At 55.2% G+C, this 18,607-nt stretch overlaps 3 protein-coding genes across 3 annotated transcripts; 2 read left to right on the top strand and 1 right to left on the bottom strand.

Annotated features, from left to right (window-relative positions):
• Positions 1 to 610: 610 nt before the first annotated feature.
• Positions 611 to 2,598, bottom strand: NCLIV_0238 (hydrolase, NUDIX family domain containing protein; the record flags this gene model as incomplete). Its single annotated transcript, XM_003882574.1, has 4 exons — positions 611 to 718; positions 1,070 to 1,224; positions 1,371 to 1,471; positions 1,922 to 2,598. 4 exons carry the CDS (start codon positions 2,596 to 2,598, stop codon positions 611 to 613), a joined length of 1,041 nt encoding a protein of 346 aa, XP_003882623.1.
• A 5,218-nt stretch (positions 2,599 to 7,816) lies between these two features.
• Positions 7,817 to 11,346, top strand: NCLIV_023790 (conserved hypothetical protein; the record flags this gene model as incomplete). Its single annotated transcript, XM_003882573.1, has 6 exons — positions 7,817 to 7,819; positions 8,059 to 8,412; positions 8,769 to 8,849; positions 9,406 to 9,840; positions 10,772 to 10,842; positions 11,271 to 11,346. 6 exons carry the CDS (start codon positions 7,817 to 7,819, stop codon positions 11,344 to 11,346), a joined length of 1,020 nt encoding a protein of 339 aa, XP_003882622.1.
• Positions 11,347 to 15,745: 4,399 nt separating this feature from the next.
• Positions 15,746 to 17,526, top strand: NCLIV_023780 (conserved hypothetical protein; the record flags this gene model as incomplete). The annotated part of the gene is made up of 2 exons (XM_003882572.1): positions 15,746 to 15,955; positions 16,312 to 17,526. The coding sequence occupies 2 exons, from the start codon at positions 15,746 to 15,748 to the stop codon at positions 17,524 to 17,526; spliced, it is 1,425 nt and encodes a 474-aa protein (XP_003882621.1).
• Between the last annotated feature and the right edge of the window lie 1,081 nt (positions 17,527 to 18,607).

Here is an 18,607-nt window from a genome sequence, read left to right as displayed (position 1 = left end):
CCGTGTGCAGCGAGCATGAGCATGCACGGACTGATCAATTCCCGGTCTGTCAGTAGAAAAACCATCCTCATCCGAATTCCCCTAGTTGCCCAACTGGCAAATTCTAGTGAGAGACGCAGGCATTCTCCCCATAGTGGTTCAACAGCAAGGGTCATGTGCCCGACAGGATTCCCGACTTACTGTAAAGACTGTCAAAGATCGTATATCCCTCGCTTGCAAAACGGTTCAGCTCCTGAGAAAGAAAAACATGACAACAGTGCCCCAGTCGGATGCAAGTTGCATTGCTCAGCGTGTTGCCGCATTTTAGTCGTGCATGTAAATTCTCCCTTCGTCTGACCAGCGCGCCTTCATTTGGACCACTTCAAAACGCAACTGGCGACAGTGAACGAACGACTTATGAAAGGCCGTAGGCAAAAAGAGCCTACACCCCGTCGCTTCGAGTGACGCACATGCAACACACTAGCCAGACGGAGAAAGAAAAACCACAACGGCCTCGCCGCAGAACCCCGCGGGGAGGACCAAGCAAACAGTATAGCTAGCTGTGGCTGGGTCTTTGCTCTAGGGAATTCGCATCGCTCCCCGTCGGATGTGTGAGTAGCGGAGAGCATGATCAACTTGCCTGCAAAAGATTTCGGAGAGGAATGATGACAACCTCGATATCCTCTTCCGTATCCAACTGCTGTCGAGGAGTCACGTTGTCGGAGGCTTCTAGATCCACCTGCGAACAACGCTCATAACATCTCCTGACCTGCTGCACCAGCGGCCGTCGCGCAGGAGAGATGTTCGACAGAAGTCTAACCCCGCGAGGACGACTGCAGTTTTCCCTTCCCACATTTCTGCCCGAGGGGCGAAATCACGTTGGGACCAAACACGCCGCACGAGGGAGTCGACGCCAGGCGACGGCGAGGAAACCGCCATCGAGTCAGTCCTCACGCTCGGCCAAGGTAGACATGCAGACGTGAGCACCGCTACGTTCGCACTGTTCGCCCCATCTCGCCCTCGCGCTTTAGAGGCCACGAGGCGAGGCTGTCGCCAGTGAAGAAAGCCTTCTAACGCTCTTGCAGCTCACCAGGATAGTGACGAGGTGGAGTTCTTCTCTCCCGAGCGTGCTCTGCGTCACCTTGGGCCCGACGGATACGACCTCGCCTACGAAACCTGAGCCGTAGTCAAAACACAGACAGCGTTCCTCCCTGTCGCTGCTCATTTGCGGCGTTCTCTCCAGCGCTGGGTGAAACCCCGCAATTCCAAAGCGCGCGCGAGTTAAACTTTATGACGCAGTGGCTCTGAAAACTCACTTCCGCACTCTGACAAAACGACACGAAGCCGAGAGGTTCCTTCCCCGTCCACTCTCGTTGCCGCCTGGTCTTTACCTGTCTCTTCTCTCAGCTCTCGCACCGCCGCCGTTCCGACGTCCTCTCCCTTGTCCACGAGTCCGCCAGGAAGTTCTACCGTGACGGCATCCACTGCAGGCCTGGGAGGTATCGAGCAGCACGAATCTCCGTGGGCGTCCGTGAATTGAAGAAGCGATGGTTATGCAAACCCGAATCATGAAAGAGCAGAAGGAAAGCTCCTTTCGCGGGGTCGCTATCAGAGAGAGCGCTGCTATCCCGGTGGTATGCGAATACAATCAACGCAAACTCCCCGCTGGCTAGTCACGGCTCGACGCACACGGACCACTTTCTCACGCACACACGCAGGTCTGCTGGCGCAGCATCCGTTAGAGAAGGGTTGCCTCGCAACCCTCAGCCTCTCGCCCTTCGGCTCAGAAAGCATGTAAAAACCGACAGGTGTACATGTGTACATGAACCCGTCTCGGAAAAGCCCGCGAGAGTTTTTGCGTAAATGCCCAGTACGACTGTAGGGGCGGATACTGGTAGTGAGGGCCCAAGGTGTCAAAGGGCTATGTGGAAACTCCGCTTACCGATACTGCTTGACGAGAATAATGCTCGGCTCATCTTGATTCATGCAGTTTCGGCCCCCACGAGCTATGGCCACAACTGCGACGCTGTCAGCCTCTACATTTTCCTGGGGAACGTCGCTCGTGCTCTCGAACCTGCCATCTGCACTGGACGGTCCCACCCCGTCTCTCCGTGCGTCTTTGCTATCTGTCCCTCTTGAGGCCTTCTGCTCTGGTAAGACGTCGCCGCGGATCTCCTGGGCGGGCCGGGAGATACTCGTTTCATTGTGGGAGTTCAGTTCTTCACTGGCAACTTCCGGTGAATCCTGTGAACAGGCAGTCGAGGACTTGGACTGAGCGCACGGAGTCGTTTCAACGTTTGTGTCAACCTCGTCTTTGGGTAGGGCCCCCACTGGAGACGTTGCCTCTGAGACTGTTGGGACCTGTGTAACCTGGGTATGGTCTGCATGCAGCGGCGTGACGCGGACGAAGCGCTCCCAGATAAGCTCCCGGGATCCAGACGCATCTTTATACGTGACTTTCTCCAACTTCAGCCAGTCGCCACGATGCATTTCTTCAATGCGGACGTGGCGACTCTTGCCAACAGGATGCAGGCGCCGATGCCCGGAATTTGCCGAGGGTCGCGGCATACTCCCGGCCACCCCATTCGGCGTACCCAGGTCCGAAACCTGGGAATTCATTGTTGACGCTGTCGAGTGTCTTGATCAAGCGGGTTGGCTCTGACAGTAGCGGTATCAAACGCCGTTGGCGGCGGGGGGTACGCGCTCCTTAAGGAATCCCAATTGCCGCAACACAGTTCGCCCGGCCTTGCAAGAAGTCCAGAACACAGTGGCGCTTCCTTGCCGACACGACAACCGCGTCGTGTCACATATACCAGTTCCGAGTTCCTTGTGAGAGTCCTCCAGAGCTCGTGGAACCTCGGCGACACCTTCGACAACGATACAATGGACCAGTGGTACCACACAGAACCCCGAAAAAAGGACTCCGTAGGCGCGTGCACGCACGTGAAAAAAGATCAGTCGATCTCCTAATTGGAATGTCGGCAATACAATACGGCTGCCTTTCGGGCGAGATGTCCTCGTTAATAAGGCTCCCGTCCAGGCGAGGCGGGGTGAACCGAGCTTTGCTGTTGCTCCCAGATTGACAACGAGGTCTGAAGAACAGGAAGGAATGGCATACTCTCTTGGGCCCAGCTGAAGCGCCAGATATTCGAGAAAACACAGAAAAGATGGGAAAGTCAAACCAAAACGAGCATTTCGTGATGTTCCGCTGTTCCTCAGCTCTTGACGAGCGCGGACCGCGTGGTGTCCTCACGGGAAGCCCCCGCTGCTGGCGTGAACTGTCGGGCCAGTGCCTGGCGGGCCATCTCCGACTGGAAGTCCCTCCGTTTGGCATTCACTGCCTGTAAACGAAGAGTTCAGCCGAGACGCTCTCCTGACTCCAAACGAAAATACGAAAGTATCTCGCCGATGCTAACTTCTGGAAAATAGAGTCCCCGGGGCCGCGTCGGAAAAATCATGCATACAGAAAACGCATGCAGTGGAGCCCGAGCCAGTTGATTTCGTCTACATCGCGCGTCGAGAAAAGCGGCGGGACGGTTTTCCGTGGAAAGATTGACTGCTAAGTGTTTCTCCAAAGCGGCAGAAATGTAGATTTTTGTGAACCAGGGTGATGCTCTCGCGATTGCCGTAGGAAAGACTTCCAACCAGGTGCGCTGGCGGAGCTATGTCGAGCTCAATTGGACGCTCGTGCAGGGTGCCGGCCCCGTATCCGTGGGAGACCATTATCGATTGCTAGCTATCCTGAGATTTGCAATCGCTGAAGGAAGCCTCTCCAATAAGATACTGCCGACTCGTTTTGTCAATACGGTTTTGTAGGCAGTCCTGACCCGCGGGGTCGCCTGCATCCGTGCATGTGGGCGTTCTGTGTTCTCCTACCAAACACACATATTGCATGCCCATTGCAACCTCTCTTCAGCTGAGCTGCCTCAAACCCTTACAGGAAAAGGCCTCTCTCCAGAAATGGGCATTCTCGTGCAGAGTGTTCGGTCGAGCTCACCCGGCCGTAGCTGCGGTTCTGTGTGCATGCCGCGCTGACGTCCCTGTAGATGCAGGCTGACACTGGATCTTGTATGATTGGGTGGATCTTGTTGTTAGTTGTTGTCTCTAGTGACATAAACAGTGCAGATTCTCTTTTTTGTGTTGGTTGGATCTCGAGACAGGACGCTGAAGGATCATCGAGCCAGTCCTTTGCACGACACAGAACAGGATCTCTCGCCTCCGGAGAATCATTGTCTTGTCAGCGTGGTTGTTGCGTCAGTCTGCATATATATGTTTTCACCACCAGCCACTATTCACTCTCCTAGCAGTTCCTAGGCACACCTCACCGATGAAGTAGCCACGAGCAGACGGCCATTTAGGGCTCTTCCTCAAAAGAGCCAGTACATTTGAGCTGCGGGAGAAACTGGAAAAGAGCAGCTGCATCAACAAGGCGTAGCTGGGCAGAATTATCTGAATGGGGCGTTAAGCAAGGGGTAAACTCCACATGGCGATGTGGACCTTTGGGGTGTCAAGAACGGTAGTGGAGCTGTATCATACAGCGGCCATTGGGCTGAGAAGTGTTCCGCCATCTGGGTAAAACAGCCACTTCATTCACGCTGGAGCACACAGTTTGATGTGCCTCCTCTCTTTCGCTCCTACCACGCTTGCAGTCCATACGGCTGCCTACAGAACAGGCGAACTTGGCCCCCCGCTCTTTGAGTGGTAAGGCATCTCTGCATGTGATAGATGTGGAAAAGCTGCGTTCCGTTTTCCAGACGTGCACTTGAAGTCGAACAACTCGTCTACACCTGTGAGTGACCGTATTCGTGCTGCAAGCTGACGGCGAGTGCTGCGTGGATCACAACGAAAGACAAAACAATCCTGTGCAGTGCCCCCTCTGAATAAGTGACCAGGGTCCGATACAATTACACCACCAGTTGGAGACGACAGCTGCAGTGTAGGGCCTTGAACTTCCGATTCTCGTGTCGCTGTGCAATAACCGGGGATGATTCGAATTCAATTTTATAACAGTGCACAATAGCTCACTGCATCTCGAAAAATAATTCGGGCACGGAGGAAAAGAGACGGATAAAGAACTCAGCGTGTACGGTACGGCTACCAGGAACCTGTTTTGAGCCGTTCGGATGTATTTCCAGTTGATAATATTTCTTGCATATCTGCGCCATCCCACGTTCGCACAGAACATCCTAATGCGCTTTCCCAGACACGGAAAGAAGTCCTGGAAACGGCGTATATTGCGAATGTCTCAGAAAACGCCACGCTCCGACGTCCTCAGAACAACCGTTACTGCATTCCCGGATCTGTACCTCGCCTGTCTTGTAAAGCCATCTGTTTACACGAGAGGACCAGTAGGCATATTTCAGGTGGAGACAGAACTGTCAAAAGTTTCGTGCTACCACCTCGGTCCGCCTGACAACCCTGAACGCAGTTATCCATAGACGGTGGCCTTTGTAATCTCGGCCCAGCCCGCTACATATTCAGAAAACCTATCATTGTGTAGTGCGTTGTTTAGTGTCCCCCCGTTATAGTTCTGAAAATCAAGAGCATTTTGAAACTTCTTTCGAGCTGTGCCACGCCAAGTAAGTACATCCTTATTGCGGGTGGCCAACGAAACCTACCCTACGGAAAAAATTAAAAATCTGTCATGTTGCAGCAAATGCAGGCAGTCTCTAACAAAGCAAGTATGTAAAACGTGAACTGGGAAGTGTATTCGCGTGTGCACTTTCGCCAATGACAGACAGCGATTCGTGATAAGCCGACTAGAATGATGCGCGGAATTACCGTTCTGTGAATACATGCGGCACGGAGCTACCGCTGCTTGACTTACTCACCATTGGGCCCCCATCATAGCGTGCAAACAGAAGGCTCCGCTCTTCGCCTAAGCCGACAATTTTCTAGGTACCGATTCTGCATTGGTATACGTATATGTATATATGTAAAAATCTTTATATACATGCGACTGTAGCAGAGGCAGAGGGGGGTTGAGTGGAGGAGTGGGGCATAGAAGCGCGGCTTCTGATGTTCAAGTTTGAGAGGACGCTTGGGCGATGTACCTGTCATCTGCAAACGCACACTCGCATGTCTGCCCGTGTGCGGCACACACGATCATTACGGATGTGATGTCACAACAGGGCATGTGCGAAACCCGTACCCACATATGCTTTTTTCACATTTCAACCGAAACGCTGGTCTGTCGACTGATACAGCGGAAAAAGAAACCACAATTCGTCTCAAGTAGGACGCCGCAATTGGCTGCTTTTCTCGCGTAATGCAGGTATCGGAATATTGCTGGGCGAGGTTTGATAGCTGTGTCAGAAAGCATGCCCAACTCAGTCGTTGACAGTAGTTACCATTTTCGTTTGCCTCCAACATGGATATTTGTTCCTAATCCACGATGATTGCACCTTGCGTTCGCTATTGCTTTTACTGGGTAATAGGATCAGCCACAGGAATATAATTGCGTTCTGCCTGAATTCTGCATGCGCGCCTAAGAGCGGACTCGAGGTAACGAAGAAGAGAAAAAAGGCGAGACACTGCTCAAGCGAGTTAGTCTTGGCTTTCTCGTGTCTATTTTGGTTGTCTTCACCAATCACAAAAAATGGACACACACATCGCTCTCCTATGCGCACCGGGAAGAAACACGCCGGTCCCATGGACAGAGGAACCTACTTTTGAAGCTTTGGGGTTGCATAGAGGCGTCACAACACCTTCCACATTTTTGTGCGTACTTGTCGAGGAACAAAGTCCTGACAAAACTGTACATTCCTCCGTTGTACACGAAAAGGCTGCTGGGAAAGCCGGTTCATTCAGTAAGACAGTGCATACGCAACTGCACACACCCGTCCGAAAGCCCTGGAGAAGATGTCGATTAAAGGCCGAGAGGGACAGCGGCCAGAGGAGGAGACTCTGCCGACGCTGTGGCCGCTGTTCTCTGTTGTGTCTCCGTTGCGAAAATCGACCGAGTGAGGCGAGTGTAGTGCGAGAGCCGAAATCTCTTGTATTCCGCACTCTTTTCTTTTCTACTTTGTCTGAGCCAGTCCCGCATCTCGTGGAAAGAGAGGGACACGTTTTTCGTCTGGTCCCTTTCCTTTTTCCACTCCCCTCTTTTGACACCGACGCGGTCCGCTGCGTGGGTCTCTAAGCTTTTTTCTCAGTGTTTTTCGCCGGTGTCATTTCCACCTTTCTCCCCTTTTCCTCTCCGCGATTGCATTTCATCCGTCCTCTGCGTGCATGCGCCAAAGGGAGAGAGCGTCTGCCTACTTTTTTCGTTACGAGGTGCACGACCACACTCGAGGTTTTTTTTTCACCTGCGTGCCACGCCTGCCGTCCCACGGCGTCCAGCTTCGTCCTTGCTTTCTTTTTCTAGAGACAGTCTGCAGTTTGCTTTCGCAAGCTTTCTTGCGGCGACGATCGTGCCTTTCTGCAGCGGTAAGCGGCGGGACCCGCGCAACTCGATGGCGCTTTGTTTGCGGTTCCTCGCCTATATGGACATGTTTCGCGGTTCTCTGCCCGCTTCTCAGTCCCTCTCTCCTCTAAATATTCATCGGTCGTCCCTGCATCTACCGTCTGCATTCAGACACGCATATGGCTATCCGCATTTCGTGGAGAACTTCACTTGCACGTTCTTGAAGCGGCTTGCCGCATGCCTCGGTCCCAAACAGCACGGCCCGTACACAGCTGCACGGGGAGGATCGGGCCACCTGGCCCACGCGTTTTTCTGCACGTGCAAGAACACCCGTTTCTTCTGTCTGTTTGCAGAGAGCGATTTGCCTATCGTTGCGTGTCCCTCGAGTCTCCTGCGACAGACGCGTTCAGCCAGAACAAGACAGTTTTCGAAATGGTAGGTCCCCACTCCATATATACAAATATACACATATGTGCATATACATATATATACGTATATAAATATATATATATATATATAGCGCACTTCCCCGGTATATGTGGGGGATATAGGTGGCCGGATATTCTGGTGTGGTCTCTTGTAGACATTCCGAGGACGAGCACTCGAGGTCAGCGCCCCTAGACACCGCCCCTATGTCGCCGCGTTCTCCGCTGTCTCTTTTTTCGCTTTTGCAGCCGCTTGGACGCCTCCTGTTCGGTTCGCAGCTGCCTACGCAGCAGTGGCGGAGCGTATTTGGGGGCGTGCACCCGACGCTCGCCCGGTCTGCGCAGAAACGGTTCTTCAGTGGAGGCGCCGCGAAGCCGGGTTGGCGCGTCGCCCGTGAACACCGCTTCGGGCCGACGCTTCCGGACCACGCGTACTACGGCGAACATGCCACGTTCAACTACTTTGTTCTCTTCATCCGGGGCATGCGACCCTACCTGGAAAAAGTTCTTGGAGACTGTGCTCTCACGATTAAGAACGCAGCGCTCGCCGTGTATCGGCCGGTCACCGCCTTCGTCGTGAAGCACAACCCCGAACTGAGACTGGTGAGAGGCCGCAGGGCGAGACGGGAACGCCAACGGGGATGAGGCGAGAAAAAAAACCAGGTGGAACGAGAGCGGTAGAGAAGGCGCGCCGAGAAAAGACGACACAGAACTCCCGAGATAGAGATGAGGAAAGGGGCGCCATTCACGCAGCTTCCCAACGTGTTCTCGTCTCTCGGTTTTCTTTTTTCCCATACGCGCCGTCTGTCCCGGTGGCTGTCCTACGGTCTTCTCCGCTCTATCGTTGGGTCTGCGGCTCGGTGAACGTCGCCAAGTCGGCAGCTGCGTGTTCTCGCAACAGTCTCCCCTGTCCGTGCCACTCTCGAAATTCTCTCCTGCGCTGTCCGCTTCCTCTTCAGCAATTCGTCGCTTTTGCGTCATTCATGGCCACTCACATGGCGATCACGAAGCAGTTCAACGACATGTATCAGCGCCTCGTGGTACGTTTCCCTTCCCCTTCCCCTCGTGCTTCCTTCGCTCACGACCTCTGAGGCCTGTGCATGCGTAGAGGCGTCTGATGGCGTTTGGCGCTTTGAGTTTCCCTGCACTGCACTTGCGTTCACCAGCAAGGCCGATTTCGACTTCGCCTTCTTGTCTCGGCTCGTCGTTCCCCTGGGGGTCTGTGGGTAGACTCTCCAGTTGCCTGCGGCGCCGTTTGTTCCGTCCTTTCTCATCATGGTTCTCGTAGCCGTTTCATCGCCTGTCCAGAGTTCCTTTCTTTCCGTTCGCCAATTCGGTGGTATCGCTGCGTCTCTGCAAGTTGCTTTGTTCAAGCCCCGTTACCCGCCAACGGCTTCCTGTACGTACACGAGCTTGGACGGAATTTTAAATCCCACAAGCAAAAAAAGACGGGTGTACGGACCTGGCAATGTGCCTGCTAAAGAGGGGACCGAAAACTCTTGATTTTTACGCAGAAAGCTTCGCGCAGTTGGGGCGGTCTGGTTGCGGGTGCACTTGGAGCGTGTTTTCCTGAGTCTGACCCCGCGCGCGTTTCAGGACGTCACCTCGCTGCTGGAGCTCCAGGCGGCGCAGTTGCATGCATCTGAGGGCTTCTGGGAGAGTGAGTCGGAGCAACAAGAGGCGCGTCTTCAGCGCCATGCCGAGCACATGAAGGATCTGGAGACAACGTGGGAAGAGGCCTTGAGAGAAGCCACCTTGTCGAGGAACTTTGACATTCTTGTGCGCTCTTTGAGTCACGGACTCTCGGACGGTTGTGGAGAGCATGGCAGCGACTGCACGGAAGGGACCGAACGCGAGGGGACTCATGGGGCGCATGCGAAGGCGGGCCACGGTGCATCCGATGCTCATGGCTGCTTCGGAAAAAGTGGACAGAACGGCATTCCGCCTTCGCTCATGTGGAACTTCAATGCAATGCCCTATGGCAAGGACAACCCAGACACGAAGACATTCCCAATCCCGGACCACGAACAGGTAGGCTACCCCGAAGGTAAAACTAAAGGGACAAGAAAAGGACTGGAGCAGGCGCAGCGAAGGACGAGAGCAGAAGGAAGGCCGTGGAACGAATCAGAAGGAGAGAACTCCGGAGGGGAAAACGAAAGACAGTGGAAACAGAGAAAGGACAGAAAGCAGGGGTGGAATGAGACGGTGTGGCGCTTGCAGGCAGACTGTGTGAATGAGAGGAGAGGCGAGAAAGCAGGGTGAAACGGTGGGGCGAGTGGAACACAGCAAGCAAGAAAGGAGGGTTCAGATGGGGACAACGAAAAGGGCTGGCGAGTGCAGACGGCTGGAGGAGTCTCCCAGGTTGTCCTACTACCTGAGCATGAATGTTGTTGAGGCACAACTCCGAAAAAGAAGGAAGAGGGGAAAGAGCGACGGCCAACTGCAAGAAACTAAGGAGTCGTTGGCGGGAGACGCCAGGCACAATCACGAGGATACAACGGAGGAAAATATAGGTTATGGGGAACGGGAGTACAACAGCGATACGCAGGAACGGCAAATGAACAACACGATGGGGACGAACGGAGCGGTAGCTGTTGGGAAACTCGTGCGACACAGAGAGAGCCGAGAGCCACGTCAGAGAGAGCGAAAAAAGCTCCGGGGCGACGAACAGCTGACACGTGCGTGGAAGACCAGTCGCGTTTTCCGTGAAGGTTTTTGGGCTTCCACGAAATGACAAAGGATGCGACCCGCGCTGCCGCCAAGCAACTCGTGTCACCATTTACCCATGAAAATATTTTTGAAGTCCCGGTGAACGTCATGCGCGGAAACGCAAAAGACAAACTTCCGTGGAACAGAGACGTTGTCTAGCAGGGTTGCCACTACCTCGACCGTGAAAACTCTCCTGGACATTAGTGGGGGCATGTGACGCCGCGCCGCCATCGTTGTTGGTTTTTATCTTCAGCCATATCGCGCCTTTTCTTTGGGTTTCACTGCGAACAACTTGTCCGGCAACTGGGGCGACTACATCGACAGGTGAGAAACCCCTCCCCAGTCAGATGGCTAGTTAATTCTGTGTTTGTATGTCGAGTCGAGATCGCTGCCGACGATAAAGCGCGGAGTGGGATAGACAGCAGGTGAGGCACTAGCTTGTAGGCCGTCAGTGAGGAATCACCGTCCACCAATTCCTCATGCTTGGAGGAAAGGCCAGCGTGGGAACGGCGACATCAGGTGGTTCAGTGCTATGCGATTTTCCCCGGCGGAAATGCGGAAGCCCGGGAGACGAAGCTCCGAGCATCCTTCACCCTTATAAGTTGTGTTTTGTAGCCTTAGTAGACCGAATCCGCATGCCCTCTGGCGCAGCTGAACACTCCAATTACGCTACCATTGTCTTCCATGTAAAGCGTTGGGGACCGTTTTAGCTAGGCGTGGTATGCTGTGTCTCCTTTTTCCGCTTCTTTCAGACAAGACAACAAGAATGCTCTCATGCGCCCTGCTCGTATGATGTTCACGGATGTCTTCATCCCGACGACGAAATAAACCTCTGGAACAGGGATCACACTGGCGTCAAAGTTTTTCTTTTGTCCACGCCGCCTATGTAGTGGAGAGGACGGAGATATTTGGAGCCGCTGTGGACGAGGAAACACTTTTTTCGGTTCGTCGTTGTCGTGAAGGAAGGATGAGAGTAGTGCGCTCTGCATGAACAGAGACAACGGTGGTCTGTTTGGGGAAGACGTACTCAGAGGTACATCACAGAGGCCTCGGTTTCTCAGTTCCAGCGATCCCGTGGGCGTCCCCTCTCTCCCCTCGATTGTAAAGGTGTCTGCTGTCGGTGACCGTGTGTATGCGTTACACTGGGCTGCGGGGGCAAACTGTTGAGCAGCCTTGCTCGATATGGTTCTGGCAGGAAAGAACGACGCGCTGCGCTTTTACACGTCCCGAGGACAAGCGAGCGGCGGCGAACATCGTACATCGACGCAAAAAGCTTTCTTAGGAAAACGTGCTGCCTCTGCACGATGTGCTGTAGACAAGAACGACAGCCGAACGATGATATGACCGCAGTTATCAATCTGACTGTAGCCCAAACCCAGTCTGCGAAAACGCCAGTCAATCGCAGTGCTCTTCCATGGCGTCGTTTCTCGACCGAGCGGCTCCACAGTACCGCTCTTCGTTGGTCTTATAACCCGCACTACTCCCAACGGGCAGCCACTGGCTTCCTAATGCTTTCCGGCCCCGCAGTTTGTGTGCTCGAGTCCAGTTTCATCTGGCGATGTTGCGAAGCCCCAAAAGTTGATCGCGCGCCTTCACAGTGACACACTGGAGACGCACGACGTCCGTGGAACATTTGGGGGCATCGTAAGGCGACATCGGCGTGTGTCTGATTCGCGTAAGGGTGACCAGCGGGTCACCCTTGCCTCGCCCGCTCGTTTCATTTAGCTGTTCCTGCCTGGCTCACAGGTACTATTCACTTGGCTAGGTGGGCATGCAGACACCATCAACAGCTCTACGTCCAAGTGGGAGCCGGCGCAGATGAAGGGACGCGAAGGCGCGACTGCGATGTTCCTCGGCCGCTGGCGACCAGGCCGGCATGAAACACCGCTATCAGCGGGCACTAAAAGAACTTGTGATCCGTCCCGTTAGACGGGGAATGTGGTGTCCTCTTCGTGGAAAAGTTCTCACCCTAGACTGCAGCCTTGCTCCTACTACAAGGGATTCAGGCGTCACACACCCACCCGTGGTCCCGGCAAACAGGCATTACCGTCGGGAACGCGTTCTGGGGATTGAGCATGGCTTTCTGCTGGAACCAGGTTTCCTGCTGACTACAGGTGTTTGAACTATTCACTTGGTTGAATACACACATGATACGAGTTTGCAGAGGGCGAGGCTCGTCAAAATGGTACAACATTGGGGGGGATGATGCAGTGACTGAAAACCTGCACCAGACGACGCCCTCCCCAGCCCGTCCTGCCCTCAGCACTCCTACTTCCTACCACCATCCTTAACCACATCTTGCTGAGGAAACGATGTAAATTCGCAGAGGGTTTCCTTTAGGCAACCCCTGTGTGGATCCGCGAGAGTGTTCTGCTCCTAAAGTTCCCGGATTACTCTCATCGGCTTCCTTGCCGGGCTGTATGTCCGGCGCACAGTAAAGGACGATGTAAATTTCGTTGTATATGCCTTAAGACCCCGCTGCAGTATGTTTGCTGGGACCACCCGAGCAGCCCATCTGAGGGGGCGGAACTTCCGGGACACAGTTTAAATCAAGTGGAAAACTTGGGCAAGTTCCGTTGACACACCGGAAGACAGTGTCTGGCCAACCCCCGATAGGCTGTTGAAAACCAGCATTTAAATTTTGGCGCGGAATGAAAGCCCATCCCACGGAGGAACAAAACAAGTTGCCGGTGTTTGCTGCAGTTGAATTGTGTGTCGCAGTGCGCGACAGAGCAGAGGGACACTGATTTCTCGACAAGCACACGAGGAATTTTGGAAAGCCCCTTGGACGTGTTGCATCTTCGCTGACGCACACATCTCCGGGCTGACGCACACATCTCCGGGCTGACGCACGTCACATAGATCTTCCGCCGCGTGCACGCGCGCTTTTTTTCTCCAAGGTTTTCGTCTCGTCGGCGGTGTCCCACGGGGGTCGCTCCGGAATCCAACACACCATGTGGCATGGCAAGACGGGGATCTTTTTGCCTCGGTAATGCTCCTGTGTATCCCTTGGTGTGCTGCGCCCCAGGCAAATCCACGCAAGTTTTTAATCCCCAGCTTTTCCGCGTCTGGGAACGGAGGAAATGGTCGAGCAGGGAGTGAAATCAAAGAGCGCATGCGACAGTCCTCACCTGCAGCCAGGCGTCTCTTTCTGCGGATACTTGACCGGGAACAGAGTGGCGCGGAGAAACGAGGATGTCTTCTGCGACTTGCCTGATGATGTTTTCGCACTTTCCACTGCGTTTTGCCTTTTTCCATCCCCTCTCCATGTTCCTTCTGTGTTTGCTCTTCTTTAGTGTGGTTTCTCGCTTGTCTGGGCCAGGACACTGAACAACATGCCCGAGCGAGGCTCTCGCACCTTCTGCGTGGCTCTTCTGCCTGTTTAGCAGAGCACTGCCTTATTTTCGTCCACAATTTGTTTTCGACGCCACATGTGCCAGTTTCGATCTCGATGCATTCCTGGAGCGCGTTGTTTTCTTTGCCACGTAAAGGCGAGGCGCCGTAGCGGCAGATATCCTCCGAATTTGGGAACCTGAAATCAGTTTTTTTTTGGGGGGGGGGTTCATCCCCGAACTTGGCCGACGAGAAACCCTCCGGTTTCTTTCTCTAGCCGTTAGGATGCAGCTGGCGTTTTTTACTTTTCTGTTGTGTTCGTGGTTCACCTGAAGACTTCTCTAGGCGCCCTGGGGGGTGAACTGATCCCCAGGGAGTCGTGAAACGGGCGACGAGAGCGAGAGCTCTCAGCGGCGCCGGCATATATCGCGGATTCTCTCCTGGCTTGGGAACCAAGCTCCTTTTTTTTTGAGAGTGTAACGTTGCCTCTTGACCCATCGAGCTTCTTTCTTCTCCGTAAGTTCTGCCGCCTAACGATATTTTTGGTGGGACACGTGCCCCGGGAGGTTCTAGTGCCCGTCCGTCCCCCCCCCCCCCCCCCCCCCCCCCCCCGGTGTCGGTGCGTGTGGATGAGCAAGACCCATCATTTTTGAGCCTGGTTCACTTCAAACGCTCCGATTGTCTTCGCGACTGCGTTCCACGGCGCGAGAACAGTGGTTCCTGGTGTACAGTGTGTTTCTTCCTGTTGCGCCTCTCCAGTCTTCTCCGTTTCCTCCTTCCAGGTTTCTGCACCCTGGATTTCGGTTCCTTCTGCTGTCTTTTTCAGTATTTCCCCGGCGTATCCCCTTCCTTTCGGTGTGGTGTCTTCCACATTCCTTCGCGGTTCCTCTTGCTGTTCCCCTTCGTCTCGGTCTCGTTGCTGCATCCGGTTTCGCCACCCTTCTGTGCCCCGAGCGGGGCCTTCTCTGCGTTTCTTGGGTGGATCTGCGAACCGGCATTGACCGTCACTTTCGTCCCTTTTTAGCGTAAAGACGTAGCGATGGATGACGAGGCCCAGCGAGGAAGGCGAGGGATGCGCCCTCCGGCCGCGCTCTCTGGAGCTGCGCCTGCCAGGGACAGCCGGGATTCCAGTTGCCGGGGATCGGCTCTTTCTAGCAAAACAGACGGCTGTGGGTCGAGATGGCTTTCTTCCTGGAGTCTGAAAAGCAAAGTTTCGGTTCTCTTCGTGGCTGTCGTTCTGTGTCTCTCTACGTTCACTTCCCCGCGAGAGCATTCTGGAACCCCTTGGCATGTTCTTCAAACTTCCGCAGCTGCGCCTCCGAAAAAAGGTACGTGTCGCTGTCATTTCCTCAGGTGCGCGGACGAGTGAATGAGGTGTCGCCCTCCGGTGCCAGGCATGTGTCGATGTGGCCTTGCCGCACACACATGCGTAGTAGCGGATATAGGTCTGCTGTATGTACACACGAGGATGTCTTACATCGTAAACAGAAGCAGGGGGGGGGGGGGGGGGGGCGAAAAAAAATCCCCGGAGGACGGCACGTGGAGCGCGGAATGTGTGCTGATGATTTTTGTAGGTGGACGCCAGAGCGCCTGCTTTTTGTAATTGAGTGTCGGTGGCAACGCATCGTGTGTGAGACGGAAGAAAGCGGACGTGAACCCGTTGTTTTGCTCTTTTTTTCCGTTGTCTCGTGTTTCTCGAAAAGAATGCAGCAAAATAGCGGTTCCCTGTCGTGTGTGTCTGTCGGGCGCGTCGCCCCGAGCCGCCGCTGCGTCTCACGTCCCTCTCGTCTCATCTCATTTCTCGTGCGTGTCTCTCCTTGTTTCAGAAATATCTCCGCGCTCCCCGTCCGCGCCAAACGAGACGGCTCCGCAAGACCCTTCTAGGCTGCTTCCAATGCTCCGGTTTTCGGAGGAAGACCTCCGGCACGTTGAGGACGGTTTCGAGCGCCACCAGAGCCTCTATCCTACTTTCCTTCACGGCTACTCGAAGCGAAGCTCCCTCGTCATTTACCGAACGATCTCGACTGCAGCCACTGCGGAGCCGTACACAATTCAGAAAGATCTCCTCATCGACGGCTTTCTTCTCCACCAAGCTCTGCTACAGGTCGGCGCTCCGCAGGAAGGCGGCCGAAGCAGGGAGAGGAGACGGGGGGCGGGACGCGCGAAAAAGCAGACGGGTTTGGGGTGTGCAGCGACGGCCGCGGAAACAAGGGAAGCGGATGGGCGTGGCGGCGTCGTAGGAACAGCTGGTCTCCTCGGAAACACAAGGGGAGGCCTGCGAGGGTGAAACGGCGAGGTGAACAGAAACCAGCCTGTCGGGTGGACGCTTGCCGTGGGATTCGAAGACGCGGCGCTCACACCACACACCGGCGCCGAGGTTTGGGGCTTTGAAAAGCAGGAGTCCGTCGGCTTTGCGTGGGGTCGTGCATGAAATTGCTCGTTTTTTGTGTGTGAGCTCAGGGGACGGCGGCGTCTCCTCGATTTCTGCTGGTCATCGACTTGGCCCCGATCAACTCCTTCATCAAGGCCTCGTTGGGACCCTCGGCCGTCGCGAAATTGCACAAGCAGCCCGAGTCGGCGTTGCTGGCGTTCGTCAATTCGCCGCACTGGCAGAATTTGCGGAGTCTGTTCTTCGTCCCGTCGCGGTGCGAGGGCGTGGTGCTCCTGAACGCTCCGTCAATCGTCCTGCAACTCCTCTCGGTTTTTGACCACTTTCTCTTCCATCCAAACAGGAACTTCGGGACTGGGCGCGGCAAGCCGTCGAGTGTGCACGCCATCGAAGCCGCCTTGGCGAACAACAAGGGGGGGCGCTTTCTGCTCCAGGCTTCGCTCGACACCTCGGCGCTGTGCGACTTTGTAGAACCCGCAGAAATCCCGGTGGAGTACGCGTATGCGTGCGTCGCGGGACAGCAGGACTCGGAGGAGCACGGGAAGGCGAAGCTCGGCGAGGCGCCCGAGACGCTCCAGTTTTTCCAGTCGCTCTTTGACCTCGCGCAGCGCATCCACGGCAACATTGAGAAGGCGAAACGCCGGAACCCGACGCTGTTCGACCTCTCTCTGAAAGCCTCCGCTGCAGGGATCAAAACCGCCTTGTCCTTCGGCCCGTCGCTCCTGAACAGCGCCGAGATGTCGGAGTGCAACTCTTCTGCCGACGGCAACGCCTCCGCGGCGCACAGCACTGGCGGAGAGAAGGACTCCAGGCAGAGCCCAGAGAAGAGTGGCCGACGGGCTCCAGAGAGCGGGAAGCCCCATTCGACGTCGTCGGTGGCCCGAGGCAAAGAGGAAGCACGCGTGCATGCACCCAAGCGCAGTCGACGCCCGAAACCGGAGAAGCGCGCGGTGCGAACAGAAGCTGACAGCAAAGGTTCACAGCCCTCGCCGCGCCCGATCGCCACCGAGCCGTCGGTTCCTCCGGCGAGGGATTCTGACCAGCAGAAACCCGTGCGAGACCTCCCTCCGGCCGCGGTAGTAGCGACTCCGTTCCAGGTTGCAGCGAGCGCCCCAGGGACGGAGCTCGTGTGGGGCGGGGGAGCGGACTACGCCTGGGGAGTAGATGCGACGGGAGGCGCCTGGGGCGCGGGGCAGCCCAAAGAGGAGTTGTTTTTGGACCGAGGCTACTTCGTCGACGAGGCAGAGGCACTGGCCGCCGGAGATGCCTTCGATGACCTCGACTAGGGAGAGGAGAGAGGGGGTCACGCGGGAACGACCGCGCGCCCGCGCGCAGGGCGACTGAGGGAAGACGGAGCGACTGGAGCGACAAAAGTAGTCGAGACGGGCTCTGAGTCAAGGAGTGTACGCAGGTTAGGGGCAGACGGTTAGGTTACATGTGTGAGACAGGGAGGAAGGAAGCGAGAAAAAATTCAAGGCAAGGCGCGAACGTGGCGACAGCACGACAGTGTCGTGGTGGCCGTCTCACAGGAGGATAGGTGAAAAAAGGGAAAGAAAGAGAGCGAGGAAAAGGAAACGTTAGAATGGGAAGAAAGGAGACAGAAGCTGGTTGGAAGGAAGGCGATGGAGGTAAACGGAGGAAGATGGAAGGTTAAAGAGGAACGTAGACACGAATTACCAAAGCAGGGGGGGGGTCACGGGGTGTGAGGAATAAAGGCAAACCAAACAAAGAACAAAGAGGAATCGTTTGCCGATTCTGCGTCAGGATCCTTCAGTGGTAACCAAAGGGAGAGAGAAAGGGTAATGACCGTCCGTGGGGAAGCACGGCCGGCTCTTTATAGTCACACCTTGCGTAGCGGAGAGAATGCTGGTGCCGGTAAGAGCCGGCGTTTTCGTTTGTCTCGGGACATGTAGAGGATTGTGTGTCTTGTTTATCTCTTCCCGATACCACCATTGTTTGCGTTTTTGAGAATGCGACCTTAAGAGGCATCACCATGCTCCAAGCTCAGGAGCTTCCTGTGCCTCTAGTCCGTCCTGTACCGGCCCGGCTCTGCGTGCCTCTGTGAGTGTGTGTCGCGAACGCGTTCGCTGTATTTCCGCCTTTCCACTTCGGCGCGACAGTGTGCTGTGATTCGCGATGAAGGGAAGCACACGTGTGCGTTCTTCGTGTGCTCACCGCCGGCTGTGGCGGGGAATAAAGCGACATGTTTCCGGCTCTCTTTGGAATTCGCTGTGTGAGTGCGATGAGGGAAGAGCGTTTCGTCCGTCGAGGCGGCTCCGAGAAGAAAAGGGCGTCGTCCCGGGACGAGAAGTCCTTTCGGCGGCGTTTTCAAATTGCGGACGACCGCATGCACGACACAGTGAATAA

The sequence above is a fragment of the Neospora caninum genome, chromosome VIIa (genome assembly GCF_000208865.1).
Source record: "Neospora caninum Liverpool complete genome, chromosome VIIa".
Lineage (NCBI taxonomy): Eukaryota > Apicomplexa > Conoidasida > Eucoccidiorida > Sarcocystidae > Neospora > Neospora caninum.
This window is presented reverse-complemented; position numbering and strand designations above follow the sequence as displayed.